The 26,753-nt window shown below is 48.6% G+C and overlaps 1 protein-coding gene across 5 annotated transcripts in view; it reads right to left on the reverse strand.

Moving 5' to 3' along the window:
* Positions 1-414: 414 nt before the first annotated feature.
* Positions 415-26,753, reverse strand: part of SHANK2 (SH3 and multiple ankyrin repeat domains 2) — a 294,358-nt gene continuing 268,019 nt past the window's right edge. For 4 of the 5 annotated variants that reach the window (XM_068148423.1, XM_068148424.1, XM_068148422.1 and 1 more), the window contains 4 exons: positions 17,223-17,353; positions 15,750-15,861; positions 12,277-14,686; positions 415-4,913 (listed from right to left, as the gene is read on the reverse strand). In XM_068148423.1, coding sequence (XP_068004524.1) covers positions 4,340-4,913; positions 12,277-14,686; positions 15,750-15,861; positions 17,223-17,353 — 3,227 coding nt within the window. In that variant the 3' untranslated portion in view covers positions 415-4,339. Of the gene's footprint in view, positions 4,914-12,276; positions 14,687-15,749; positions 15,862-17,222; positions 17,354-17,626; positions 17,687-26,753 lie in introns of all 5 variants that reach the window. The other variant, XM_068148426.1, reaches the window with a different exon arrangement.

The following is a 26,753-nucleotide window of genomic DNA, read 5'->3' on the forward strand; positions in this document are numbered from 1 at the left end:
CAAAGAAGGAAAACAAAGAAGGAAAAAAACAAGAAGGAAAAAAACAAGAAGGAAAAAAACAAGAAGGAAAAAAAGAAAAAAAAAAGGAAAAAAAAAGGAGAAAAAAAAAGGAGAAAAAAAGAAGGAAAAAAAAAAGAAGGAAATAAAAAGAAGGAAAAAAAAGAAGAAAAAAACAAGAAGGAAAACAGAAGGAAAAAAAAAAGAAGGAAAAAAAGAAGGAAAAAAAAGAAGGAAAAAAGAAGGAAAAAAAAAGAAGGAAATAAAAAGAAGGAAAAAAAAGAAAAAAAAAAGAAGGAAAAAAGAAGGAAAAAAAAGAAGGAAAAAAAGAAGGAAAAAAAAGAAGGAAAAAAAAGAAGAAAAAAAAGAAGGAAAAAAAGAAGAAAAAAAGAAGGAAAAAAAGAAGAAGGAAGAAAAGAAAAAAAAAGAAGAAAAAAAAAGAAAAAAAAAGAAAAAAAAAAGAAGGGGAAAAAAAAAGAAGAAAAAAAGAAGGAAAAAAAAAAGAAAAGAAGAAGAAAAAAGGAAAAGAAAAGAAACCAAAAATGGAAATGGGGGGGGGGGTGGGGAGGGGGAGAAAAAAAAGCTCAATCTCGGTGGCTCATACACATAATCATCGCCAGATCAACTGGGTAATGCTCGGTCAGGGACTGAGGGAGTGAAACAAAATGGAAAAGAAAGTGAAAGAAAGTAACAGTTCACTATTTTAATCAACTGAAGTAACCACAAATAATTAACTGCTGTGATATGTAAATCCTGTAAATCAACAGTCACATCTAAGTCATCGTTATCATATATGAGCTCAACTGAAAGTGTTCTCAGACGCCCCAGGGGCAGGGGGGGTCTGTGCAGTTATACACAATTTACATCTGGAAAGGTTTTGGTTTTGTATACACAAATATTACAGAACCTAGGGCATGGGAATGCAATTGGGTTCGGTTACAGGATAGAAACAGAAGTGGAGCCTAAAACCCAGAGTATCGAAACGCAGTTCACAGAGCTCTGACACCTTGGTTTGCGCTATCAGAGTAGCATGAAATCGGTGGGGCTTCTCTCCCCTCCCCCCACCGACCCCCACCCCCCAGCGCTTCCAGGCTGCTGGAAAGACTGGGAGGCAACATCCCTGTCACTATTGCTTTCTGCAGCCAGCTCACCGCAGCCAGCTAGAGAGCGGGGAGCTCCTCTCGGCCGGTGCGCTGACGGCAGCTCCTCTCCGGTCTCCTCACCTCACCTCTGCTTGGTAAGACACGATGAATAAAAAACAACAAAAAACTATTTTGTTAGCTCTTTAATGTCTTAAACCTCTTGTCTGCTACTGCTGTTGCCCCTAGGCTTTCAGTACCTGAAGAGATGCACGAGCAAGGAACACTCCTGCGCGGGAAAGGGATTCCTGCCAACTGGAATTGACTGGGTGTGCCAGCGCTTGTTCAACCCAAGCTCAACAAGAAGGTTGTGACTGGAAAGCAGCTCAGAAAGTCAACTTCTACGTTTGCTTCTGCTAGTGCAGTCTCTGCTGCACGCCCTGGCACGTGTCATAGAGGTAAGAGCAACTGCACCCAAAGAAACCAAAACCAGGAGAGCATGGCATTAGTGGTTTATTTACTGAATTCTGTCAGGTCACCACATGGAAGACAATGATGGCTAAGAGTTACCATTCCTACGCTTGCTGAAGGCATCGGCTGGCCTCCCGCTGCCTGTCGGCCGCTACCTGAACCAAACTGCCCTTTTCTACACCACCTATGGAAAACAAAAGTCAGGACCCCTGAAAGTAAAATGCCTCAAGGACTCGGGGGGGGGGGGGGGGGGAGGGGTTGGGAGCTTGTCCCAGGGTTGCTCGGAGCTTTCAGATACAAAGAGAGCGCAGTGTTAAAGCCCAGAGGGTCGCTGTGCCGGCGCGGGGCGGGAGGCTAAAGGGAGCTGTTCTGTGTCGGTGACTGGAAACCACCTCTGAAGAAAGAGTCATCCTGCTTGGTAGAGAAGTTCTAGCAAAGATAGAAAATATAACACAGCTCTGCTGGTTCAGATGCATCCAAATGAGGTTGATTTTTTGTGTGTGTTTTTTTTTTTTCTTTTCAATTTTTTCTAAAAAGGTCAAGACTTTAGAATCATTATTCCACAGAAATAGTAGTAGTAAACCACAAAAGTGTTGGTGTTCTTCTTCTTCTCCTTCTTCTTCTTCTTCTTTTTTTTTGTCCTTTTTCTTCTTTTTTTTTTTTTCCCCCTTTTTTTTTTGTTGTTGTTGTTGTTGTTTTTTAACTTCCTAGCACTGAAGTGGCACAAAGGCTGCCCAGTAGACCAGCCACTTAATTGTCTTAAAATATTGTGCTTATAAACTATCTGTACAGCTATTTAAACTTGCAGTAAAGAAAGAGAGATATTTAAAACGCTAAACTTTCTGTACTCAGACTAGGGCTGTTGCAGACCTAATTAGACACTTGGTTTGTGAGCAAAAAAAATAATAATAATAATAAATCACAATTTAAAAGAAAAATAAAATTAGAGATAGGCTGGACCATATCAAGGACCATGTATCAAGGAAAAGAAAGTTCAGGTGCCTTGCAACGTGTAAGGGAACCTGAAAGCGTGGTAGGTAGGCAGTCTGGCCATCCACACACAACTGTACCCACCTCAAACAGCTTCAATACTATGTCAGTAAAGACCTAGGAAAGTCACAGATATCGAAGAGGTGTTAATTACAAGGGGAGTTCAAACGTGCAGAGAGAGACTTGTTAACTTGGGGAAAAAAAAAAAATGAGTAAATAAAAATAAGAGAGAAGGCTAAAAAGAAAAGAAGAAGTCAGATTGACCAAACCTCTGTCTTTCTCCCCTGACTGCTGACTGAAGTCTCCTGGAAAGCTCTGGGGCTGTCCTACCCCCACTGCCCAGCCCACGGGCGGCTGAGGTCGCCTGGTTCCTAGCAGCACCTCGCTAGCAAGCCTGCAAAGAAATGGCTGGAGCCTGATGGCAGCATCCAGCCCTGCTGAAGTGCTCAGTCTGCTCTCCTTGTCAAGAAGCCAACACCTCTTAACAGTGATAAAAACGAGAAGCTGGAGACCTCCCCAGCTCCCCTGGCCCTTGGAACACACGCAGCCTGCAAGGCTCCATGCCTCTTCCCAGCCTGGCATCACCTTTTCACTTTTTGTTGCCTTTGTAGCAAGCTGAAACATTTCCCTGTCTGCCAACAGGCTGAAATCCCTCACACTCAAACCCCTGGCAGCCTTCCTCGCTGCCTTCAATGGGAGCATTCATCTCTCTGCTCCTTCCTGGGGCTGGTGCTCCAAACAGCCCAACGCTCACCACTCACTGAAGGAAACGGCACCTCTGGGGGGGTCACCCTCCCTGGCTCTGAAGTCCAAAGGCTGGGCCTGAACCTTGTGGAGTTCAAAGTGCCACTCAGCAGCAGCTGGTTGAAAACTGGGGGGGGGTCTCAGGTTCAAACTAGCTTCATTTTGTTGTCCCCCTAAGTGTGCATTCCTCCTCCGTTTCTATGCAGCATCTGCATCACAGAATGGTAGGGGCTGGAAGGGTCCTCTGGAGATATCTAATCCAACCCCTCTGCCAGGGCAGGTTCACCTACAGCAGGTTGCAGAGGACGGTGTCCAGGTGGGTTCTGAGTGACTCCAAAGTCCCCCCTCGCGTTTAGATGGAACTTCCTAAGCTTGTGCTCATCTTACAGGTCCAGCCAACGGAGCATGTATTGAACTTGTTCTGCCACCTTGGAAGAGTGCTAAGTGTAACTGCAGAAATAAAGAAACACCAGGTAAAACAGAGCAAGGTTACCTTTGAACCAGTTCCAGCAGAACAACCAGCTGCACTGCCAGCAAATCCCAGAGCTGAACCAGCACAAACCAGAAATAGGAACTCCTCTACCTCACTATTGTGCCCCTGCTGCCAATAAAGCTGGGCTTGAATGGTAATGAAGCAATCTGTCCTCTTAAAGCCAGCTGAGGGCTGGGGAAGGAAGCCTGCCTGGAGACTGTCAAGGAGAGAATCCAGCACTTTTCAATAAAAAAAGGAATTGCAGTGGGAAAGAAAAGTGGCAAGGAATGGTTCCAGCAGAAGGGCATCACCAAGAGGCAGGATTTTTGAAGTTAACAATTTTCTCTCTCTCTCTCTCATATCTCCCCACAACTTTGAAAGAAAATGGCCCCACTGGTGTAGCTTGGTCAGGTTTAGTTTGGGCATGTAGCACACAGTCTGCCTTCCCTGAGTACCAGGAACTGAACTGGTTTCCCCCTCCCCCCAATTTTGCTGGCACTCAAAGACAGACAAAGGCATTTGGGGTATTTCAGTACCAGCCCATCTCTAGTTATCAACAGAAGTTTGTGAGGCAAAGTAGCTATTCTTATCTGTCCAGCAGCTGCTTCAAAGCTCTTTCTATGTTCATTCTGTGCCCAACTCTAGTCACTCCAAGGTCTATCAGATCTTCCTTCTGTAGATTTGGTAAATGAGTGCCATCTATTTCATTGTCCATAAATGTTTCTTTATGTTCACCTAAGTTTAGACTTTCCAACCAATCTGCCACGTCTGGTTTAGTCCACAGGTGGACAGGCTTAGTTGTAAAAGGCTTATTTGAGATTGGCTGTTGCAATATCGAGGGAGAAGGAGACCTGCTGCGCCCTGTGGTCAAGCTAAACAAGTCCCCGGAGGGGGGCTGGCTGGGTAGGCTAAATACATCGGACAGAGTCGGAGAAGGAGATGAAGCTGAAGCAGAAGCACTCAGAGGAGCAGGCATGATGTCTTTATTAATCTCTGTTGGTGAAACCACAGGGCTTGGAGCATGTCTTGCTCCTGAGGTCCTACTGTCATAGTCTGGGGACCTGCTCTGCAGAGTGATGGGCTGGCTGGTTCCAGGTCGGACAGTGAAAGTGATTGTTGTACTTCGGGTACCTGAGACAGTACTCATGACCTCCGTGCTCCTGCAATGGCAAACAGACAAGGGAGAGTTAGAGCTGGCAGCCACCACAGCAAGGCCTGGCAGCTGCAGCTGGGGAAGGCTTCAACAGTTTCATCTGCTAATGAGCAATACCAGGGTGAAAGTACTGAGATGGCACCGTGAAATATCGCCCAAGGAACAGTCACCAATGGTAAGCCACAGTCAAAACCAAAACCTTTGCTTACAAGCAGTTCAGAAGAAGACCTCTCAGAGCACATCCTTCCTTTTTGAGGCTACAGCAAAGCAACTCAGGGCTAGAAGAGAAACACTGAGCAGAACAGGCACAGAACAACGTGGTGCTCCCCACCAGGTGCAAGCAGGAGGTGGTCTTTGCTGTGGGGAGGGCTGAGATCCCCATTTCAGTTTTAACCAACCAGCTCTTCGCACAGTTAGGCACCAGAGCCAGCAGCAGGAGTTATGGGAACTCTCAGAAGCATTGGATTTGGGCTCTTTGGGCACTTCCTCAGGGAATTTTAGGGGGTGTTTGCATTTTAGGATATCTTTGCACTCCCATCTGTTCACAGAACATGCTCCACAGGCTCCTCTCATTTCCCTTTCTGTTCAGCTGGCCTCTTCATGCTCTCCAAATGGAACAGTCCTCCTAAGCCTCACGGAGACACTTCTGTGATCATCTCCATCTACACAGGAATTGCACTGTGGCAGTTTCACTGCACAGCTTAGGGAGACAAAAGCCCTGCTGCTGCGAGTGCCCAGGGGTGGTGCAGCTGCAACAGAGTCCCTGGCACCTAGCTCTTGCCTCAAGGAAATTGCAGATTACAAACCAAGCAGGCATGAAACTTGCCAAGAGGCTCACTCTGATGCTGAGCCTGACAGGGTGGGGGAAGGGGCAGCTGAGTTTGCTTTTGTGGCTACAGAACAAATTCAGGAGCAGAAGATGCAGGTTCGGGTCTGCTGATATCAGAAAGCGCCAAACCCCACAGCCCCTGCTCCTCAGGAGAAAACTCTGCCTGTTGGTGCCTGAACTGCAGACTCTTCTCCTGAGCCCTTGTGTGCCTTCAGCTCCAGAGCTTTGCACTTTTAAAGCACCCTGATGACCAGGAAGACCTTCAGACAGCTAACTGCAGGCACTTCCAGACCAAAGGAAGGATTTGTTTAGCCTCAGAGCGATGCCATGGACTCCAGAGGCTGATCTGGAGGATGCTGCAGATACATTTCTAACCCAGCCCCTGACTGAAGCCCTCTCTGTCCAAGTGTCAGACTGCCCACAGGACTGCTCTGTCCTGCCTGGGCAGAACTGAAGAAGACTTGGGTGCACGATGGCAGATAGAGATGGTGCCAACAATAATGCAGCTTCACCACTGTGCAGCAAAGATCTCATGGAGCCAAAGAGAGAGCCTGGGTCTGCAGCCCCTGTGCTGCTCTGGAAGAAACTGCAACTTCTTCCTAGGCCACTCATTAAAGCCTTTGGGCTAATTGCCACCAGATGAAGTAATAATCCATGCAGCAGGACTCAAACCCACATCTGTTCTCTCTGAGGTGTGTCCCTCACCACCAGATCCACTTTATGAGTGAGAGGCCCTCTCCTGCTCCTCTGCCATCACACAGCCCATCATGGAATCAGGGAGGCTTTGCTCCTTCCAACACAGCCCTGTGACTGCTGGAGAGGAGGATGTAGTGTGTAGGGCTACCCAGCCTCGAGGGTTTGCTCCCCAGTGTAACACCCACAGAAGGGGAGTGACTTTGGTCACCCACATCCTGAAGAGTGGCTAAGTGTTTAAACCAAAAGATGGTGACACCAGGACTAGTGCCTCACCTTCTCAGCCCTGCTGCCCCTGACAAGCACCCAGCCATTACCAGCACGAGAAATGTAGGCAGCCAGCCTGGGGCTTTATTAATCCCTTTCTCTGGCATGAGCCTCACTGCAGTCCTGGCAGCACTGGAGATCTTCAGGGTTTCCTTGGCTTGCTGCTGCCAGGGTGAGCCCTGTGAGCTGCAAACTCCCTGCATCCTGTCTGGGGCTTTGGCACACCAGGAACAAGCCCAGGCCCCAGGTAACCTTCAGCACTGCTCCACCAAGGTGGAGAGTGTGCTGGTACCCCAGCAAGGCTCATTCAAACCCAGCTCCAGCACCGTGGATGCTGTTCACAGGAGCAGTCCCACTGCCCACAGCGCTCCAAGCATTGCAAGGGGAACAGGAGGACCTTTTACAGAGCTGGGAGACTGGCACTCCACTTACAGCCCCGTAGGAACAGTGCAGTTAGCTCTCCTGTCTTTGCAATTTAACAAAGGAAGGAAATTCCTGGCAGGGTTTGGAGTGCTTCCTGGGATTTGGGGGTTTATTGGAGCTTAATGGCTCTCATTGCCTTCCAGGACTGGAGCTAAGCCTTCTTACAAATGACAGCTCTATGGCAAGACACTACTAAAGCCTGCTAACCAAGAGGTGCAAATTATTTCTACCTACTCTAACTTAGCAGTAGAAGTCCTACACACATGATACCACTTCCAATCGACCAAAAACCCTGCTTTGAAAAAGGCTGGGATGCTGCTGCCCTAATGATGGGGAGAAGAGCAGGGTGAGTTTTGTCTAGAGGTGGAAGTATCTCCCTGCCTCCTTACCCACAATTACCCTTCTACTGAACTTTCCTGTCTTGCAAGATACTAGAAATGCTGGTTCTGTACCCACAGCCACTGTGCCAGCACCAAACACCTGATGAGAATCCATGTTTTACTATGCTGGATGCTGAGAGATCATTTCTGCTACCTGACTGAACTCCAGGCTCAGCACACACTTCCTGCTCTCTAACTCTCTTTTGCTGCTGCTTCTCTGTATTGTTCCCCTCAGGGCTTCCCTCGTTAGGAAATCCTTGTCACCCTTCCTTCAAGCAAAGCCACTGAAACAGAGCTGCTTCTTGTAAGTATCCCTCAGGCTGTGCTACCCAGCCCCTCAGACCCGCAGCAGCAAGACAGGGGGAAGCCAAGCTGCACTTGGCTTTCTGTCAGCCTGGGTTAAAGCAAAGGCTCTGCATGGCTACCAGCAAGATGAAAAGGTCTGTGGGCATCTTGCTTGTCTCAGGATTCTGACTAAAATGCACCTCTGGAAGGATAAGAAAAGGATCTGATTTATGCTGGTTAAGGAGGTTTCAGTACCAGCTCAGTTTACAGCCAGGTCAGTACTGAGGCTCTCACAGACATCAAGGCTTTGATCAGATTGCTCAGAGCACTTGGTGGACACAGACAGACTTAGCCCTACAGCAACACATCTCCTTCAAGAAAGCTCTCAGCTCTGCTACACACCTGGCAGCACAGCCAGCCCGCAGCACTGGTCCTGTTCTGGATGAGTTTTAACCACAGCATCTTGAGGCCGCTGCTGCCTCAGAATCACCCAAGACTGACTCTGTGCTTGGCTCCCAGCTGCTGTGCTCAGCCCAGCTCTGCTATCAGCTCCACAGCCTTCATGGCACAAACACAGGCCATGCTAAAGGCCACAGTTGCACTTCCAGGCTTTCAGTTTGGATCCTTTCATTCTAAGATTACTTCTCCCCTCCCCTCCCCCCCTTTATTTTCCCTTCTCTCACCTGCTGTACCAACTGCAGCATGTTGGAGATGCTGCTGTACTGTAATTGTTACCCAAGGAAACAAATCAAAACATGTTTGTTTGACTCCTATTCATCCTCAATTATCATTTATGACATCTCCAGTGCAATCTGGGGTGTAGGTGCAGGCTTTAAACCATCATCTGTCTTGCATTTGATGGTTGATTGGTGTCCTGGTCAACAAGGAGGAAGCACACTCCAGCTGGAGAGCAGGCCTGGATCTGTTGTGTTGTGGCTTCCCCAGATTTTTAATAAGAGCAATTTCTGATGGCTTATTTGATCCTCTGTTACACCAAGCTTATTAAATCCATATGAAATCTGCCCAACCCCAAAGTTAATTTCAACAAGGTGAAAAGCCTGAGGATGACTCTAAAACTTGCTCTGCTAGAATCAGCATATGGTAGGAATTTGGGAACATTTGGTGCAGAAGGCCTGCACGGATTGCTGCACCCAGGATGCTGCCTCCTATTAAAAGCACAATGTATAGCTCCAGTGGCACAATGATGCAGCCTCCAAGAATAAAAGTCCCCAAGACAGCCTGTGAGCAAGAAATTCTCTGAAACTGGTTTGTCAGGATTCAAATTTGCTGTTAACTTAAAATACAGGAGGTGAGCCAGTGAAAGGAGGAAGGCTGCGATGGCTCCTCGGAGCCTCCCGTGGGAAAACCAAAACCCCACTAAGCTCTCTTGCCAAAAGACCTCTGACAAAGCTCCTCCTTCCTGTCAGAGGAAAACCAACCCCAAACAAACAACAACCAAGAGAAGCAAGGAGTGAAAGCAGCCCTGCAAGAAACAAACTCTGAACAGATCTCTGAAGAGGTTTCTTGGAGCCTCCCATGGGAAAACCAAAACCCCACTAAGCTCTCTTGCCAAAAGACCTCTGACAAAGCTCTTCCTTCCTATCAGAGAAAAACAACCCCAAACAAACAACAGCCAAGAGAAGCAAGGAGTGAAAGGAGCACTGCAAGAAACAAACTCTGAACAGATTTCTGGGGAGGCAGGAAGCCCAAACTTTGCCTCCATCTCCTAGAATATCTTTACTTTACTTTTTGGATTGTCAAAGGAAAATTGCATGGTGGGCAAGCAAGGCAACTACTGTCTGGTTTGGGGAAGATTCAGAGTGAGGGCTGGCATGCTGGGTGGCAGGAGACAGAGCTTCTGAGAGCAGTGTTCTTGTAGAAAGAAGAATGGAGGATTGGTTAGTGAGTGCTGCAAGTAACTGTTCAGTTGGAGCAAAGAGCAACCCTTAGGGTCTGGGGGAGTCTGCTCAAGGGCAGAATTTTCCATGCAACTGGTACAAATGTCTGGAAATCAGCAGTAAGAAAATGGTGCAGCTGAGGGACAGAGCACCAGCAGATGGCCTCAGCCTTCTATCCTTGGAGAGCTGCAGGGAAAAAGGTCAAGGGAAGCTTGAAGGAGACAGGGGGGAAATTCCTCAGCGTCCAAGGACTTCCAAAACTCAACAGTGATGACAGTGGCAGATGATGATCATTCTGAGGGCTGTTTGTCTCTGCACTGAATCTCACATAGTAAACCTGCACTGGTCAATCATCCCTCCCCACCCCTCTAGCTCCAGAGTCCATCAGAATTTGGGCATACTGGGAAAACCATGCCCCTTATTTAGGTGCTCAGCCACAAGCTCAGGAATCGAGTCTCACGTGCCCGTGCTGTCAGAACACTTGCTGAACACCTCTCCAATGGCTTTAGTGCAGCCTGAGATCAGCTCCTGTTTCTGGTTTAGAATGGCTACCATTTCTGGATTAGGAGGACCCAATCCACACTGCACTTTGCAACAAAATCCACACCAAACCCATCCAAAGGTAGCAACAGTGAGGGAGCATCAGAAAGAAGCAGCACGTACAGCACAGAGCACTCCAGGCTTTATGGTTGGCACTTACTTCACGGCACTTCAGCACGACCCTCCTCTGACAACAGCAGTCAGGACAGCAAATCAAAATGACAAAATGGAATGACTGAAACACTGCAGAAATGCCTGACAGAGCAAGCAGCCCTGTGGAACGGGCTGCAAATGGTTAGCACAATGAAATGCATCTCATGGGACAGCACTCGGCAGACAGAGCAGGGCCTGGGTGGCACCCCACGAGTGACAGATTTCTTCATCCACACAATCATACAGTCACAGAATGGTCTGGTTTGGAAGGGAGGTTTAAAGGTCATCTTATCCAACCACCCTGCAGGCAGCATGGACACCTCTAGCTAGAGCAGGCTGCCCAGGGCCACATCAAGGCTGACTTTGAATGTCTCCAGGGATGAGGAATCAACCACATCCCTGGGCAACCTGTTCCAGTGTCTCATCACCCTCATTGTGCAGAACTTCCTCCTGATGTCCAAATTAAATCCACCCTGCTCCAGTTTCAAACCACTACCCCTTGTCCTACCCCCATAGGCCCTTCTGAACAGTCCCTCCCCAGCCTGCCTGACAGTCCCCTTCAGCTCTCTGGTCTCCCTGGAGCCTTCTCTTCTATCTGCAACACTTCAGCAAAAGGAACATTTAACTGCTGTAAGTGAGGCCAAACCATTCTACACCACAGACATCCCTCAGGCTCTCAGTAAAAACTAACAACATTACCTTGGGGTTTTCTCGTAGCTGTGGCTTTCATGATATTCAATCCATACCCCACACAATCATGACAATGCAGCTCCTTGTGTGTTTGCCCAAAGTTTGACTACTCTGAACGATTTATCACTCAGCTACCTTCAGAAACCACTTAAATACAAATGGTTTGCTTTGCACTGCCAGGGATGCTGCCCCTGGGAGAAATAAGCCACTCCTTGGACCTGTGAATGTCACACCAGTCACCTACGAGGTGTGCAAAAGGAAGCAAACCCCATAATACTAAGTGGCAAAGATGGTAAATAAACTTCTTAGTGATACCATCAATAAGTGCAAAGTGACTTCAAGGAGTGATTTCCTAGGCCAGCTTGATACTGCGTGACAAAAGTGGGTCATGAGAGGTATCAGCATGAATCAAATGGCATCACACCGGGAGTGTGAAATAAGCCTAGGACAAACCATTTCTTTTTTTCACCTCTTTGAAGCCAAAATGAGTTATGGGACTGAAGAAAAAGTAAATTATCACTATGTTTTAGCAGAGAAAATAAATATCAAGGGAAAAGACTGGACTGAAAAATAAACCTAGGTAACTCAGATCAAAGCAACTGAAAGGCTTGTGGGGACTGTCTTTGAAGCTGGAGAAGCCCGAGAAAGCTCCTGTCCTATGAGGTAGACCACAAATGTTGACAGCCTGGGATCAGTGTTCCCTGCTGTATCACAGAATCAGCATGGTTGGAAGAGACCTGCAAGATCACCAAGTTCAACCCATCACCCAATCCTAACTAATCAACCAGACCATGGCACTGAGTGCCTCATCCAGTCCTTTCCTAAACACCTCCAGGGACATTGACCCCACCCCCTCCCTGGGCAGCCCATTCCAATGGCCAATCTCTCTTTCTGTGAAGAACTTCTTTCTAAGACCAAGCCTAAATTTCCCCCTGCACAGCTTGAGACTGTGTCCTCTTGTTCTGGTGTTGGTTGCCTGGGAGAAGAGACCAACCCCCACCTGGCTACACCCATCCTGCAGGTATTTGTAGGCAGCAATAAGGTCTCCCCATAGCCTGTAAAGTCGTTTGCTGTGGACCACTCGTTATGCAAACCCTCATGCCTGAGAGTGCCTTCCTCTTTCATCTCTGTACTTTATGGGGCTAACCATGGATGGGGAGCCTGACCTGGTTAACAATGGATGGGGAGCCCAACCTGGTTAACCACCTTTACCTTGTACTGAGACTGGCAGTTTTGGTTCCTGTAGGCGACTCCAATCCTTCCCCTGGCTTTGAGGATTTCTCTCTGTTCATCTGCTGCAGTATTGAGTTCAACTCGCTAATAACGTTAGCCTTGGGGCCTGAGAGGATCGGGCTTTTCACCTCTGGCACGTCGCCCCACAGCTTAGATGTCCTTTGGGGAGCAACCTTGGGGACGTTGGGCTGGGCGCTGACCGGGGGCGGGGGCGGCGCGGGAGGAGGGATCACGAAGCTGTCCACGGTCTCCTCGATCAGCGCGTCCTTGTAAAGTGCATTGCTTTTGTTGATTATGGGCTTCATTTTTGGCTTAGGAGGTACTGGGGGCTTGTCCACCAGAAATGTTTGCCCATCTGCATAGACTGTACAAGTATCCACGTTCTCACCCCCCTCCGAGGACAAGGTGGAGATGCTGGACACCGTTGAGATAGTGCTGGTTGTCTCTAAGTGATGGTCACTACTACTCCGACTGTCCACCTCCTCGATGCCGGAGTCAGTGACGTTATCAAAGCTGTCAGGGGGTGGCAGGAAGGAGGCAGGCAAACAGTTTGACAGACCCACTTGCTTTTTACTGTCCAAGGAGTTGGCTGGCTGGCTGGGGGCAAAGGTCGTGGGGGCGGGCGTGCCGTTCTTCCGCTGCTTCATCATGTCCGTCAGAGCCGTGCCGGGCACCGCGCGGTCATCGGGAATGTCGAAGCTGTTGGCAAACTCTAAGGGGGGTGGCAGCGGCTCCGTGAACAGGAACTCCTCGTCGATGTCCACCGAGGCCAAGGGCGGAGGGGGGATGCGGAAGGGCAGGATGACAGGGTCGTCGACGGAGCTCGCCGCCACCATGGTTTTGCAGGGAGACGCCGGGGGCTCGGGCGCAGCAGGCACGTTCAGCTCTTCCTCCGCTTCCTCGCTGCCCTCTGGCCTCTCCACCGGGGAGTCTTCGGGGTTCGGCTCCATCTCGGCTGTCTTCTCCTCTTCATCTTCAGGCGAATCATCTGACTTGGCCGTGTCCACGGTGTGGACCATTAGCAAGCCAGCTGACTTCTGCTGCGAGGTATCCACGATGTTTATCAACATGTTCTTCTTCTCCTCTGCTTTCTTCTCCTTCCCCACGTCCGCCTCATACTTGTTCTCAGTCTCCTGCCGCCTCAACGGGCCACGAGTGTTCTGCCTGCTGACAGTCGCACTGACGGGAAAAGTCGTTTCGATGTTGGGTCTCAGCTTCGTATCGATGTAAAGTGGTTTGTTCAGGTCAGCTTTAACGGTGTCCACTTTGCCTGGAATCTGCTGCGTTTGTTCTTTCATGGCTCTGTCCCTGGCAGAGAGCGCGAGGGCGAGTGGGGAGTTCGGATCTAGCAGCTTCCCTGTGACCGGGTGCACGTAGCTCTCCGGGCTGGGCGCGTTGCTGGGCTTAGCTGCCACCGTGCTGTTCTCAGTACCTTTCGTTTTGGACGAAGCGTTCAGTGTCCTTGGATCACTTTGACTGCTGGGCTCACTGCTATTAAAAAGATTTTCAGGCTCCCTAGGGGCGGGAATCGGAGATGGTGACATCAGCTGTCTGAAACCATCTTCACTGCTAAACATTGCTTCATCGGTGAATTTCGATTGCCTCATCCGCGGCGTTGGCGGCGTCAGTCCAACGTCCTCATCTCCCAGGTCAGTGGAAAGGAAAGCTGGAGAATTACGCCTTGCTTCCAGCCTCTTTTCCCTGTCCCTCACAGCTCCAGCGATGGCTGCTGCAAAGGGGCTGCTGACGCCCAAGCTGTCGTCAGGCCGGAGTTGCCCGGGTTGCTCTGAAGACTGCGGGTCGATTTCCATGCTGCTGCCTTGGCTGCTTTTCCCGCTGCTGCTGGTGGATGGCTCTTTCACGATGATCGTTGGGATGGGAATGGAGCAGGTCTTTTCTGGACTGTCTTCCACGTTGGATTGCTTCACCAGCATCCCCTTCCGCCTCGCCGGCTTGGCCGGCACATACACAGCTTTGCTGGCGATCTTCCCCACCTCGGAGTAGGGGTTCTCCGGCATCTGGCCTCTCTTCCTGAAGTTGGCCTGAGACGCGGCGCTCCGGCTGTACAGGTCCTCAGAGTCCAGGGAGTATCGGTCCAGCTCTCGTCTGAAGTAGATCCCTTTGTCCCTAATCATTGTCCCTACGTTCTCGGGCCTGACCAAAGCGATCTTTGCACCTGAATTCTGGTTAAAGGGAGGTTTGATAGTTCCATAGCTCCGCGACGTCGGGGATTTGGGGGAGTTGTAGAGAGAGGGAGAAGGTGGCGGCGGTGAAGGAGGTAAGGACTGTGGTGGTGGTGGGATATCTTCAGAGGTGTCAGGCATCGAAAGACTTCTGGTAAACTTCAGCATAGGAGGAGCCAAGAACTGACGTTCTTCCTCTGTTATTCCTGAAAATCAGAAAGCAAAGTGAGAACTCCATCTCCTGCCAGCACCCCTCACATGCTGCATCAGTTTTCTATCCAGCCCTAAAATGCCAGGGTGCACTTCACGTGGCATGAGACAGATGGGAAATCATGGAAGCTGTCTTTGGGTTGACTCCTACCACAAGCACTCTTCCCTGCTGAGCTCCCAGAGAGACCCAGATGCCAGAATTCAAAAAGGATGCCACAGAAGTGTGGTGAACCTGGCTGCTGGCGTGCAGGCTGACGCTGGGGGTCAGGGACCACACTGAGGCAGCTGTACAAGAACACATTTCCTTCCAGAACTGTGGAGCAGGGAAGCCATTCCGTGCAGAAGAGTGGCTTGTGCCTTGCTCTAGCACTCTGTAGCTGCACGTCACAATGCACCTTAGAAACCCAAGGGACTTTAAAGATGCATTTGAAGCTCAGCAGAGAGACTGTGACGATATTATGGGTGGAAAAAGGCCCATAATGGCTCATTTCAAAAGATGACATTCTGCTGTTACAAATCAGGCTTTTACCAGAAATAAGGTGGAAAACATTGGGCTAATTTTGATGCTAATTTTACATCAGCATATGGCTTTTTTTTTTTTTAATTATTGGTAAAATCATTTATTGCCATCATTTGGAATGAAAAAGAGGTAACAGTTTTGGTCTGTTTAATCAACGGGGACCCCTTAGTAAACTACACAGCTTTTGCCTCAATAGCAGAGAGAAACAAAGGAGCAACATTCTGCCCCAGATAGTGCACTGCAAAAGGCTTGGCTTGAGCCTTTTGTTTCTCTTTCTCACTGCCTCTCCTTGTCAGAGTGAACATTGTAAAGGGAGGAACTCAATTAACATTCCATAACATTTGTGTACTGCCATCAAAGCAGAATGTGGCAATTATCTCATCTTAGGCACAAACTTCTTTCCTCACGGACTTGGGATGAAAATTAAAGGGTCATTGGCTGCACTAAAGGTGCTGGAGAAAGAGGCTTTAAGAAGGAAGCAAAGCTACTAAAAGCGTGTGATTAATGCACAAGCAAACTGTACGTGAGAAGCTTTTTACCTATAGATTTTTGTCTTCTCATTGTACCCCGAGGTATACCCAGAAAAGGACCTTGAGGACTCCCTGGTACAGTGGGCGTCATCACAGCAATACCCTGTCTCTCATACATGGACTACAAAAAAGCAAACAAAGAACCCCACAAGTATTAAAGCATGCAAGGCTTTCTCTCACATGTACACAACTCTTCTGTCACGCCTCTGAAGCCACTCCCCCTGTTACTTAGAGTCCTGCTGGAAATCCTAACACATTTGGCATGACTCTGGGGAGAAGGGAAGGAGAAAGGGAAGGCTGGGCTTCGTTTGTGTGCTCACAGAATGACAGCTGCTGTAAGTGGAGCTAGTTGGGATTATTTACAAGGCAGTATGTTAAATTTCCAGCACATTTTGTGTGCTGGAAAGAAAAACGAAGCAGGAGAAGCTGGGTTTTGTTTTAGTCACATCCAAAAACTCAGCCACACGCTGAGCAGGTGTCAGCATTCGATCTGCACCAAGCTGTCTGCCCTCTCCTCTTCTCGGGAGGAGATCCGTTCCTAGAGCTCTGCAGGGACTTCAGGGTGTCACTGGCAGTCAGCATCTCAGCTAGAAGCTGAGGAACACCACCTGAATCCCAAAGCACTCAAGTGGCCCTTCTCGTAGGTCATCACAAAACTGTTTGCTTTCTGCCTCTTAGAATGGCCTTCATTTCGCAGACCTACTCAATTGCCTGGATTGGGAAAGGCCTTTGAGATCCTCCAGCCCATTTCCTTCCATCCCAAGCTACTGAGAACAGCAAGGTGCTGCTTGTGTCAGGGCTGATGCTGTTTGGGAAGGGTGGGTAATGGAAAGGAAAAATACATCTGAAATGCAAAACCCTCAATTATTGTTCAGATACAAAGCTGGGCAAGAGCAAATTCTGCAGCTTGAGTAATCCAATTTCAGAGTTCTGGAGTTTAAATTTTTAATACCTGCTATAGTATTAATGTCAATTCTTCTCCTACAAATCAGCATGCATTATTTAACCAAGATATTATACAGGCCATTAGGATTAACAAAAACCTGCAGCAGGAGAAACCTCCACTTTAGGGTAAATCTTCTGGTGCTGAAGCTCCAATAGCATCAGCCTGACTTTTTGCAAAGTTTTTTTCCAGTGGGACAGTGGCAACTCCAGATTCAGAGTTTAGTGGTGTCTGGCCTGCTCAGACTACAGGCAGAGCAAGTCCACATCTGTTTAACACTGATGCAGCATCGCTGCTCATGTGAAGGTCTCAGAATAAACATAAGGATATAATGAGAACAGTTCTATGGGGGTCTGCAGACTCTGCTGTTAAAACCTCCTATGAGAAACAAGAAGTAGACCAGGAGTAGACCAGGCCTTAAAGGTACAAGGCAGTAAAACGAGTACATGAAGTCACATTGGTGAATTCTTTCCTGTTGCACGCCCTGCACCCTCCAACCAGTTCCAGCAGTGCAAGCAAACTTCATGGCCACCACTCACATTCATATCTGTAGCTGAGGGAAAACATCTACTAGAAGGCCGCTGTTTAATAGTTGCCACTCTGGAGTCCACAGTTGCATTGTCTGCGATTCTTGATGGCTTGGAAACCGGAACTATTTCATCCACCTTATCTGCAATATAAAAAGCATTCAGTAAAATAAATACCGTTTGTCCCAGGACTGCAACTGCAAGTAGTGCAAGGTCAAAGGAAGAGATTAACTTCTCCAAAACAAAACAAAACAAAAAAGCAAAGAAAAAGTTTGGGTTTTTTTTTGGTTTGGTTTTTTTTTGGCATTTTAACAAGGCAACGCTTGAGCATCAGAGACCGTGCAAGCCGAGCACTTTTATTGCTGCTACATAACATGCATGCTTTAGTTTTAAGCCTGCATGCATTCAATGTTTACTTAGTGTGACTCGAAAAACAATCCTCTTCTTCAAACCTTCAAAATGTGAAGGGAGAATATCTATATAGAAATGGAGAGAAGACCTTTAGAAAGAAGGAATCTGTACAGCACTGTTTGCAAATAGAGATAAGCAGACTGTACTTTAAGTCATCAGAATTCCAGTGATAGCTTGGACAACAACAAGTACACCAGAAGTGCTCTTTTATGGCTCTTCTCCTGCAGTAAGCACATCCTAACTCTTTCATGCTCCTGGGTCATTAGGTTAGCATCAGTAACTGCAGCATTTGCTTAAATAAAACTTTTATGCGTGGCTGAGACTTTCGTAACTGGATGGTCTGGGAATGCATTTCGTTGTGGTCAGTCCATTTGGTCAGACCAAATAGTCTGAGTCCAGATCTGAGGAGGAACATCAGCGTTTGGGATTTGGGGCCCTCACCTGCCACATGTCACGGTAAAAACGTAGGGAAAGCTTCCATCAAGATGTTCTGAAGCTTAAGGCTTAGCTTTAGCCCCATCTCCGACTTTGGTCATGAACAAAGCTCAGCAGCATTTAATACATATTGTTAGTCCCTCAGAATGAAGACCTCAAAGTACCACAGAGTCACCCAGTCAGAGCCTGGCAGCAACTTTACTGCTCCTTCTACTGCTAGGAAGCTAAGGCATGGAGAAATTAAATGACTAGCCTAAGCAGAATCGTTTGGGGTTTGAATCTGTACTAGAATCCAGACCTGAATCACAGCAGCAGGCTTCCTCCCTATGCCTTCCATTGCATTTGCTGTCCTGTATCATCTTCATTTAGTGTCTTCACCAAGACAGCCTGTGGACTTTCTGTGAGTGAAATCCCTTCACCTGGCTCCTGGGCTTGCACTATGTGAGCCAGAGCCATGGGACTTTCCAGCAATTAGATCAATTTCCCAAATGATTGATTACTTGTTTCAGCCAACAAGGAGAGCTACTTCATTAGGATACTACAGACTTTAACACACACACCCCCAGTCTGTGGTGGACTAGAGATGGTGTTGCTATGTCAAGTATCAGATTTAGGGACTTTACCTCTAGCTTTACCTCTCACTGGAGAGCAGTGCACCTGGGGCCCTGGATGTGGATATGGATGGGAATAAGACAGGAAGAAAAGAGCTTTTTTGATCCCTCTGAACAGTAGATCTGGCTGATGCAAGAGTGGTATTTTAAATGGGAGAAGAAGAGAGGGAAGAACTTTCAGACTTCTGGTTAGGAAGAAGGTTGTCCTAGAAGTGGATATTTCAGCATCACAGGGGGTCAGGGAGCAAGGCAGGAACGGTTGAGCAGAGCCAGTAAGCTGAACACTGCTGAAAACTGTCTCACAAGAGTCGTGTTGCTGCTTCTTTGCAATTGAAATTAGCATTCAACTCTTTTCATTGGTCTGCTTTATGGTTTTGGGGTTGGGTTATTTTTGGTGGGTTTGAAACCATCCAGTGGAAGGAGAAAAGGAGGGGGAAAAAAAATCTGAGAAGCATCACGTGTTAAAAAAGAAAACAAACTCCAAGTCACATTTCATAAGACTTTGCAATACAAACAGTGACCTTCTGAAAGAAAAAATGTCTGCCCTTCTGCTCAGCAAAGGGCACCAGAAAGCAATGGGGTAACCATGAACCTACACAGCAAAAATACAGCTTGGCTGGAGGACTGTCCTCAGGGCATCTATCACCAAGAGCTTCACCGAGGCAGAGTTCCTCCTAAGACTCTCCCACCCTTCTTATCATCCCAGAAGCCAAATGCCTGGTCTTTGGGATGCAGAAAGAAGCAAGCTTTGCAAAAGTGAAGCACTAGGTCCTAACACTCAGTAAATAAGGACTGTCAATGTACCATGTCAGAACTGGTCCCCTTTATTTTCAACAGACACATGTAACCATATACCCATTCAGACAACAAAAAAAGCTACAGGCAAAGAGTGATGAGGCTATGACAGACACTTGGAAAGCATGAAGGTATTTGTTTGGGGATGAAACATACAAACCCTCCAACTGCACTGATTTTGCTAGACAATACTCAAAAGTCAGATCCTCCCTTTGGATCTGACCAAAATATCAGTTGGTACCAATTCTTAATACCAGCTACGATTTCCAGCTGAAACAAAACAAAACAAAACAAAACCCAACCCAAAGCCCCAAATCCTTTGTTTTGTGTAAGTTTATTGCAGATTTCTCATCTGTAGACAGGTTCTCAACCCTCCTCACCCTGTAGAGCTGCCCCCACTCAAGTGGTGCTTTGTGCCTTGCCAAGTCCAGCTAAAGCACTTGGAAATGAGAGAGGAGAGAAGGTGGAAGCTCAAGCTGCTTTGCAAGGAACCCTTTAGGAGTTCCTCGTGTCGTATGTCCAATGGCAGCACTGCCACATCCATGCAGCTTCTTCTTTTGCTCTGCTGCCTTTGATCAGAAAGCAAAGGTAGAGTAGAGGTTGTAATTTAAAAACCACAACAACAACAAAAATAGAACTCTGAAGCTACAGAAGCAGCCAGTGTGTGGAGCAAGGATTGTTCTAAATGGCAGCAGCTACCAGGCGGGTCCTGCAGAGCTATGTCCAAAGCTTCACGTCTGGCCACCACTGCACCCCACTTGTGAAGTGAAAACACTATGCAAGAGCAAAACATCCTCACTGTTGTTTGTCCAATGTGCTAATCAGACCAAGAAAATTAACTGGCTGAATTGTATTTAGCTGCATTCAAACTCATCCCAAAGAAATCAGATGTAAGCACACTGGGGCAAACTTCCACCTGCCTTTGCCTGTAACTAGGCTGCTGACAGCCACAGCACCAGTGTGCAAGCCAGCTGAGCACCAGTAACACCAGTTCCAAAGGCCACACCTACTGGAATAGTTTACCAGGCTTCCTGACAGCCTTCTCTCCCAACCTCCCTGTGACCTGCAATCCTCTGCAGCACAGCATTCCTCCTACCACCGAGAGGGGAACCTCACCAGCTTGCGCTGGAAATCCTCTGAGGATGCCTCTACAAAGTTTTACCAAAAGAGCTATAAAAAAAGCAGCCACTGAATGGGTCCAAAACTTTGTCCCCCAGCATGAGGTGTGTGGCCAAAGAAGCTCACCTCCAGTGGTACTCTTGGAAGGAATGCAGCCAGATGTAGGTGGAAGGGACGAAATATTCTGTGGTGGAAATTGGAGCTTGGCCACACCAGCTGCATCTCACTGTTCAACCTTCAGCAGAGCCCAGCCAGGAGCACGCACACACGCACACGGACACGGGAGCAACCTTTGGCTGGCTGGTAGAGCAGCCCAGCATCATCTGCTTTGTTCTGAGCTGGTAGAGCAGCTCAGTATCGTCTGCTTTGTTCTGAACTGGTAGAGCAACCCAATACCATCTGCTTTGTTCTGAGCTGGTAGAGCAGCCCAGTATCATCTGCTTTTTCTGAGCTGATAGAGTAACCCAGTAGCATCTGCTTTGTTCAGAGCTGGTAGAGCAGCCCAGTATCATCTGCTTTGTTCTGAGCTGGTAAAGTAACCCAGTAGCATCTGCTTTGTTCAGAGCTGGTAGAGCAGCCCAGTATCATCTGCTTTTTCTGAGCTGACAGAGTAACCCAGTAGCACCTGCTTTATTCTGAACACCTTCAGCTGTGCAGAAAGAGAGGAATGGAGAGTCCATGGCTCAGAGGACAGAAAGCACAGCTAGGCTCTTATCCCAGAAGAGGATTTTTGAAGCCTACACTTCTTCCCTAGTATTTGCCAGAAGAGGAATTCATCACTGCTTTGCCACATCAACTCTTCTGAACCTTCACAAGAAGCTACACCGGCACGTTGAGAGTCAAACACAGGAGCCATGCTACACCTGTGAGAGTTAGTTACCACCGCTCAAAGGGGCTCCTGGCAACAGCATCTTGTCGAGGACTGTCAGGGGTACCACATGGATAAGCCAGTCTGATGCCTCTGCATGCATAGAGCAATTTGAGTGCCACTATATTGAATTCCCCCGAGAGAGGCAGCACCAACAGATATAAAACAATTTATTGCCAAGTGTGTCTCCATCTGCCCTGGGGTTAGCAATGGCACCCATGCTCAGCTCAGGGTGCCAGCCCTCAGGAAATTAGATGGCCTAAAGGCACAGCTGCATTTTATCAGCAGGTAGGCTGTCTCTGATGAAAAGCTCTTAATCACAGACAGAGTAGCACAGTGCCCAACAGCGTGTCAGGACTTTTACATTCTCAAGAGGTCTGGCTGCTAGGCAAGCTGCCTTTGTTTTTTGGTGTTTTTTGTTTGTTTGTTTTCTTAGACAATTAATATCTGTGATAATTACAGGGGACAGTCTCCTCCTAACAGTTTGGTTGCAGGAGATGGCTCTTATCCCCATAGCACACATAGCTTAGTGACTCCTGTTTCAAATCCCCAGACTCTCTCAGAGGAAAAATTATAATGCTGCCCATCAAACCACCAGATCCATCGTAAAAGGAACTTGGAGAAAAGGAAACAAAAACCAAAACAACAAAAAAAGAGAGCCAGGTGCCTAGATAGATCTGGTGGCACATCACTACACAGGCCCCCAAAGAGAAATATGAGGTATGATCCTGGCAACATTACTTGTTGTACGACATAGCCAAGACACGTGGAGTAGCTCCACCGAGGGTCTCAGAAAGAGTGCTTGTCAGACCCACAGAGGATAAGGATGGTCATGATCCGGTACAGGCTAACCCCAACACCTCAGGCTGGCATGCCAGAAACACCAGGCAAAGACTGATCGAACACAGTTTCGGAGGCGAGTATGGCCAAGACCTGTATACTTACCACCCAGTCCAGAACGCTTGCTCAGAGGGGATGGGGTAATGGAGAAAGAAAACTCAAAGAACAGCTGCCTCAAGAAATGACTTGTATTTGTAAGAAAAGCAATGAATGCCTGGCACAGAGTAAAAAAATGCTCTTATGAAGTTAAAGTGAAAGAACAGAGGCAAATGCTCTTCAAATACCAGCAGCACACATCGTTAACAGTGCAAATATGGACTACAAAATGTCAGACTAACCCTAGTCAGCCAGAACACAACGCTAGCCAATGTAGGAAATGGTTGATTGCTGCCACTGATGGCCCTTATGGCTAAGAATTAAAAGGACAGGCACATTAAAAAAAACCCTAAAAACCCTATGGTGTGGTTATTTTTTCTTCCCTCCCCCTTTTGCCTGGCGTGGAGGCATGGGCAACGAGGCCCTCTCGGTTATGGCTCTCTGCAGCCGGCCACTGCGACAAGGCAGGGTGGCCTGCGGTGGTTCTCGAGAGTCGCTCGTCCCTTCGGCCCCTGGTAAGCACACAGTGGAGGATGCCACTGCGTCCTCACCGGTCCATGTCGAGGCACAAGTCAACTCGACGTGGGGGGTGGCTCTTTGGGAGATGCGTGTTTCAAGGACCTGCGTCCGTGGCTGCTTGAGGAAAGCTAAGATCTCTGACAGGTAGTTATGGATGGCTCTTGTGGAGGTAGCCACAATGCCCAGCTGCAGCTCCATGCGGCCCATGGACTGCGACATGAGGCCCATGGACTGTGCATGCTCCCTCTTGATATTTTCCAGCAGCTGCACAATCCTGCTGTTGGTTTCCATCAACAGCTTCTCTCCCTCTGTTAGCTGGGGCTGCCCTCTCCAACCCCGATCCCTAGGGACAGGCTCAACACCGCAGCGCTCTTCATTCATTGCATCATTTCCCTCCTCCTCAGGAGAGTCACTTTCAAACTGAGGAGTCCTACTGAGCGACTGATCCCCGGGAGACTGTATGTCCATGGTGCACTCCGGGGTCCGCGCCGGCGTTTGAAATCCCTCAAAATCCTCCCCAACGTTGCTGTGCGTTTCGGACGAGGACAGCGGCCACTGCCAGCTCTCCGTGGTCCTGGCCGGGGAGTCTTCGTCAGAGGCAGGCACCGAGGATTCCTGTTCTTCGGCCGGCGTGGACGGCGAGCTCCCTGGGTGACGGCCGGCTTGCCCCGAGGATCCAGGAACCTCCCCATCTTGCTCCCCAGTGACATCTGGCAATCAAATAGAGGAGCAACAACCACTGTATCTGAGGCCAGGCAGATGGAGGTATCTACATGCATTGGACAACACATAGAAAGAAGCCAGCTGGGAAGCCAGGGTGTGTGTTTGGGCAAACGGAAGGGCGGGCTAAGGCTTAGCGGCTGCGTTGGGCACGTGGCAGCTGAGGTGGTTAACCACGAGTGCACACTGTCCTGTACCCAGAGCACACACAGCCCTGCTGCCCCCCAGGGCAGGGGCTGCCCCTTCACCTCAGCGTGACTGCGACAGGAATGTCAGTGAACCTAGCAAAAAGCTCACCTATGCACTGCAGTGGTGTCAGGCAGAAATCCCCGGGACGAGCTCAGGGCCAAGTGTCCAATTGAGCTTCCTGGGTGTGCCAGATGTGCTCCACCACTGGCTGAGGGCAGCCCTTTGTTGCTCTGAAGCACTCCTGGCTATCTTCGCTTTTGTCCGACGTCTCACGTCACTCCCACCCCCAGGGAGCTCTCTCCCAAACCACTGCTGCAGCTCGACGTGGCCGTCCACAGCCCTGATCCCGCCAGCAATGCCCTCCCCAGCGCCTGCCAAGCTGCCCTTGCTCTCTTCTCCAAAGGGCAGGTGATGCTGTCTGAGGGCATTGCTCGCCAGGATCTCATCAGCTTCTGAAAATCGACTCAGTTTTGCCCTCCCCCGGCTACCTCTTCCCTTGCCTGAGGGCACGTGGTGGGAATCGGGGTGCAAGTGTTTCCCTGTGGCAGCTCAGTGTGCAAAGGGGCACCACAGCGGAGGTGAGGGAGGAGGACACTGCAGATGTGTTTACTCTAAATCCTCCTCTACAGGAAATGCACTCCCAAAGGCTAGGAACAGCTCAGCTTCTTGCACCCACAGCCATCACTGGCTCGCAGCAGAGCACCATCTGCCCAGCACCATTCTCGACTACAAGAGTCGGTGGCCGTAACTCTCACCCTTTCCATGCTTCAAATTAAAAAAGAACAGAGAGCCCACTTTGGGTTGGTTTGGTTTGGTTTTGGAGGGGACAATTTGGTCATCAGAAATCAATCTGGGGCAGTCTGGCTAAAATGGTGTAGTCTGGCAGCCCAAAGAGCCTGCACCCCTCACACTCAGGCAAGGGACACGTGAGGGAAGCGCTGGTGTGGGTAAGACTGGGACCTGGGCACCGGTGGCTGCCTGCTGCTGGCTGTGCTGGTCAGAAGGCCAAGTCAGTGCCAGGTCTGCTCTCTGGCATCCCAGTCCTGAAAAATGTTATTCTTGCAGGATTAATTTCTGCTCTTGGAAATAATCTGCACGCTGCTCTTCAGACCTCAGCTTGAAGCTGTGAGCCTACATCTGGCAGGTGTTGCTGAGCTCCTGTTACACGACACTCCTGGTTCTGTTTGTGAACCAAGGGATTTGGGGCTGTTCCTAATTTTGCTTTGGTTGTTTTTTTGTGCTTTTAAATGGAAGCTCCTTCTGACAGACCCAAGGATCCCTCTTCCTCTAGCTCAATCCCTGTCTACACTGCTGTGGCACTCATCATTTCTACACCCAAGTGCCTCCAGTGTCACACTGCTCTAAGCGGGCTTCTGTGTGCTTTAACAGAAAGCTGATTTTAAACCAGTGTCTCTTATTTGTGCGTTTAGCGTGGTCACTGCTTCCAAGTATTCACATTCAAAGTATTCACATTCTCTCTGTGTCTGGCTGGACTGTCCAGTTGCATGTTTCATGGAAAGTGAGGATGAGATTGTATTTGTAAGAAGGCATGAGCTCCTTATGGAAATGGATTTTAGGGACAAACTGGTCATGCAATCGCTGCCTCTCCCACTCCATGGAGACTTCAAAGGGACTGTCTAGCGACCTGCCCCTCATCACTGCCTCTTCCTTTGCAATTCTTCTCCCCCTCCGCCTAATACAGCCATAGCTGCAATCCTCCCTTAGCAGATCTCTCTAAACAACTCCAGTGTAGGACCATCAAATCATTTCTCAGCATTTTTCTACTTGAGTACACACGAGGAGGAAAAAAATAAAACAAACTAAAAAAGAAAATAAGGAGAAAATAATAAAGAAAAAAAACCACCCCAAACAAACCCCAAGCCCTAAATAGCAGGGGACCTATTTTTTTTTTACCACACATAGCAAACACACATTTCAGTTAAGTTCTGTGGAATCAGAGAAGGAGATGGGATCAAATATATTCATTCTGGTCATACAAAAAGTCTTAGCTAGCAGAAAACGCCCTGAAAATGCTCTGAAAACTCCGACTTCCTGGCGAGTGTTCTGAACAGAGCCCACCTAGCAATTGGTTAAGTAACAGAACCAAACCAAGTTAAAAGTCAAAAACTGAAGCAAAACAAAATGAAAAAACCCTCCAACCCCCACATCAGTTCATGAATATTTCTGTCAATAGGCATCGCGGGGTTTGGGTTCAGGGGGACCACAACACCTTTGTTATTTGTGCATCCTGACACGCTCGCCAGAGGCTCGCTAAGAGAAGTTTCTCTGACAAAGCACAGTCAGCTTTTGCCAAGTTCCTAATTCTCCATGAAAATCTATCACTTGCAGTCCTCATCATCAGTACTTTCAGCCTTGCAGAGCTGAGAGAGAGACCAGCATCTGGCAGAGGTGACCAATACCACAAATGACAAAGGGCACAAGCAAGCGGCCTGTGAAAACCCCCGGGCAGAACGTTACTGGTGGAGCCTGCTGGCGAATACTTCTGAATAATGAATACATTTTCAACAGGTTTTAGGAGAGGTTTGTTAGCTTGACTAGCAATAGTCACAGCTGCTGCTGTGATTCATTACAAGGTGCTCAACAAGCCTTGGCACTCCGGGTCCTGGAAGCTTTGTGAGGCATTGACGTGGGGTGTGGGGAGGCACAGGGTGCGCCGCAGGCACAGCCTGACGTGAGCGCTCCTTCACTACAGAGCAATGATGGGAAAAGCTGCCTGGAGGTCAATGGCTGACACCACCTGGCTGAATGGGTCAGTCTCTGCCCAGTAAATCCATTCCTTGATGACCAAAGGTCGCCCTAAGTTCAGACCGGATCTTGGTAGATGATTGCACCAGTGGCTCGGCTGGTGCTGTGGAGAAGGTGTGCCAGGTACAGACAGGGAACTGGAAAACCTGACTTGGCCAGAGCTGTCCTTGTCAA

This window comes from Melanerpes formicivorus, unplaced genomic scaffold (assembly GCF_026170545.1).
Source record: "Melanerpes formicivorus ecotype bairdi unplaced genomic scaffold, bMelFor1.0.p_v2 SCAF_16, whole genome shotgun sequence".
NCBI lineage: Eukaryota > Metazoa > Chordata > Aves > Piciformes > Picidae > Melanerpes > Melanerpes formicivorus.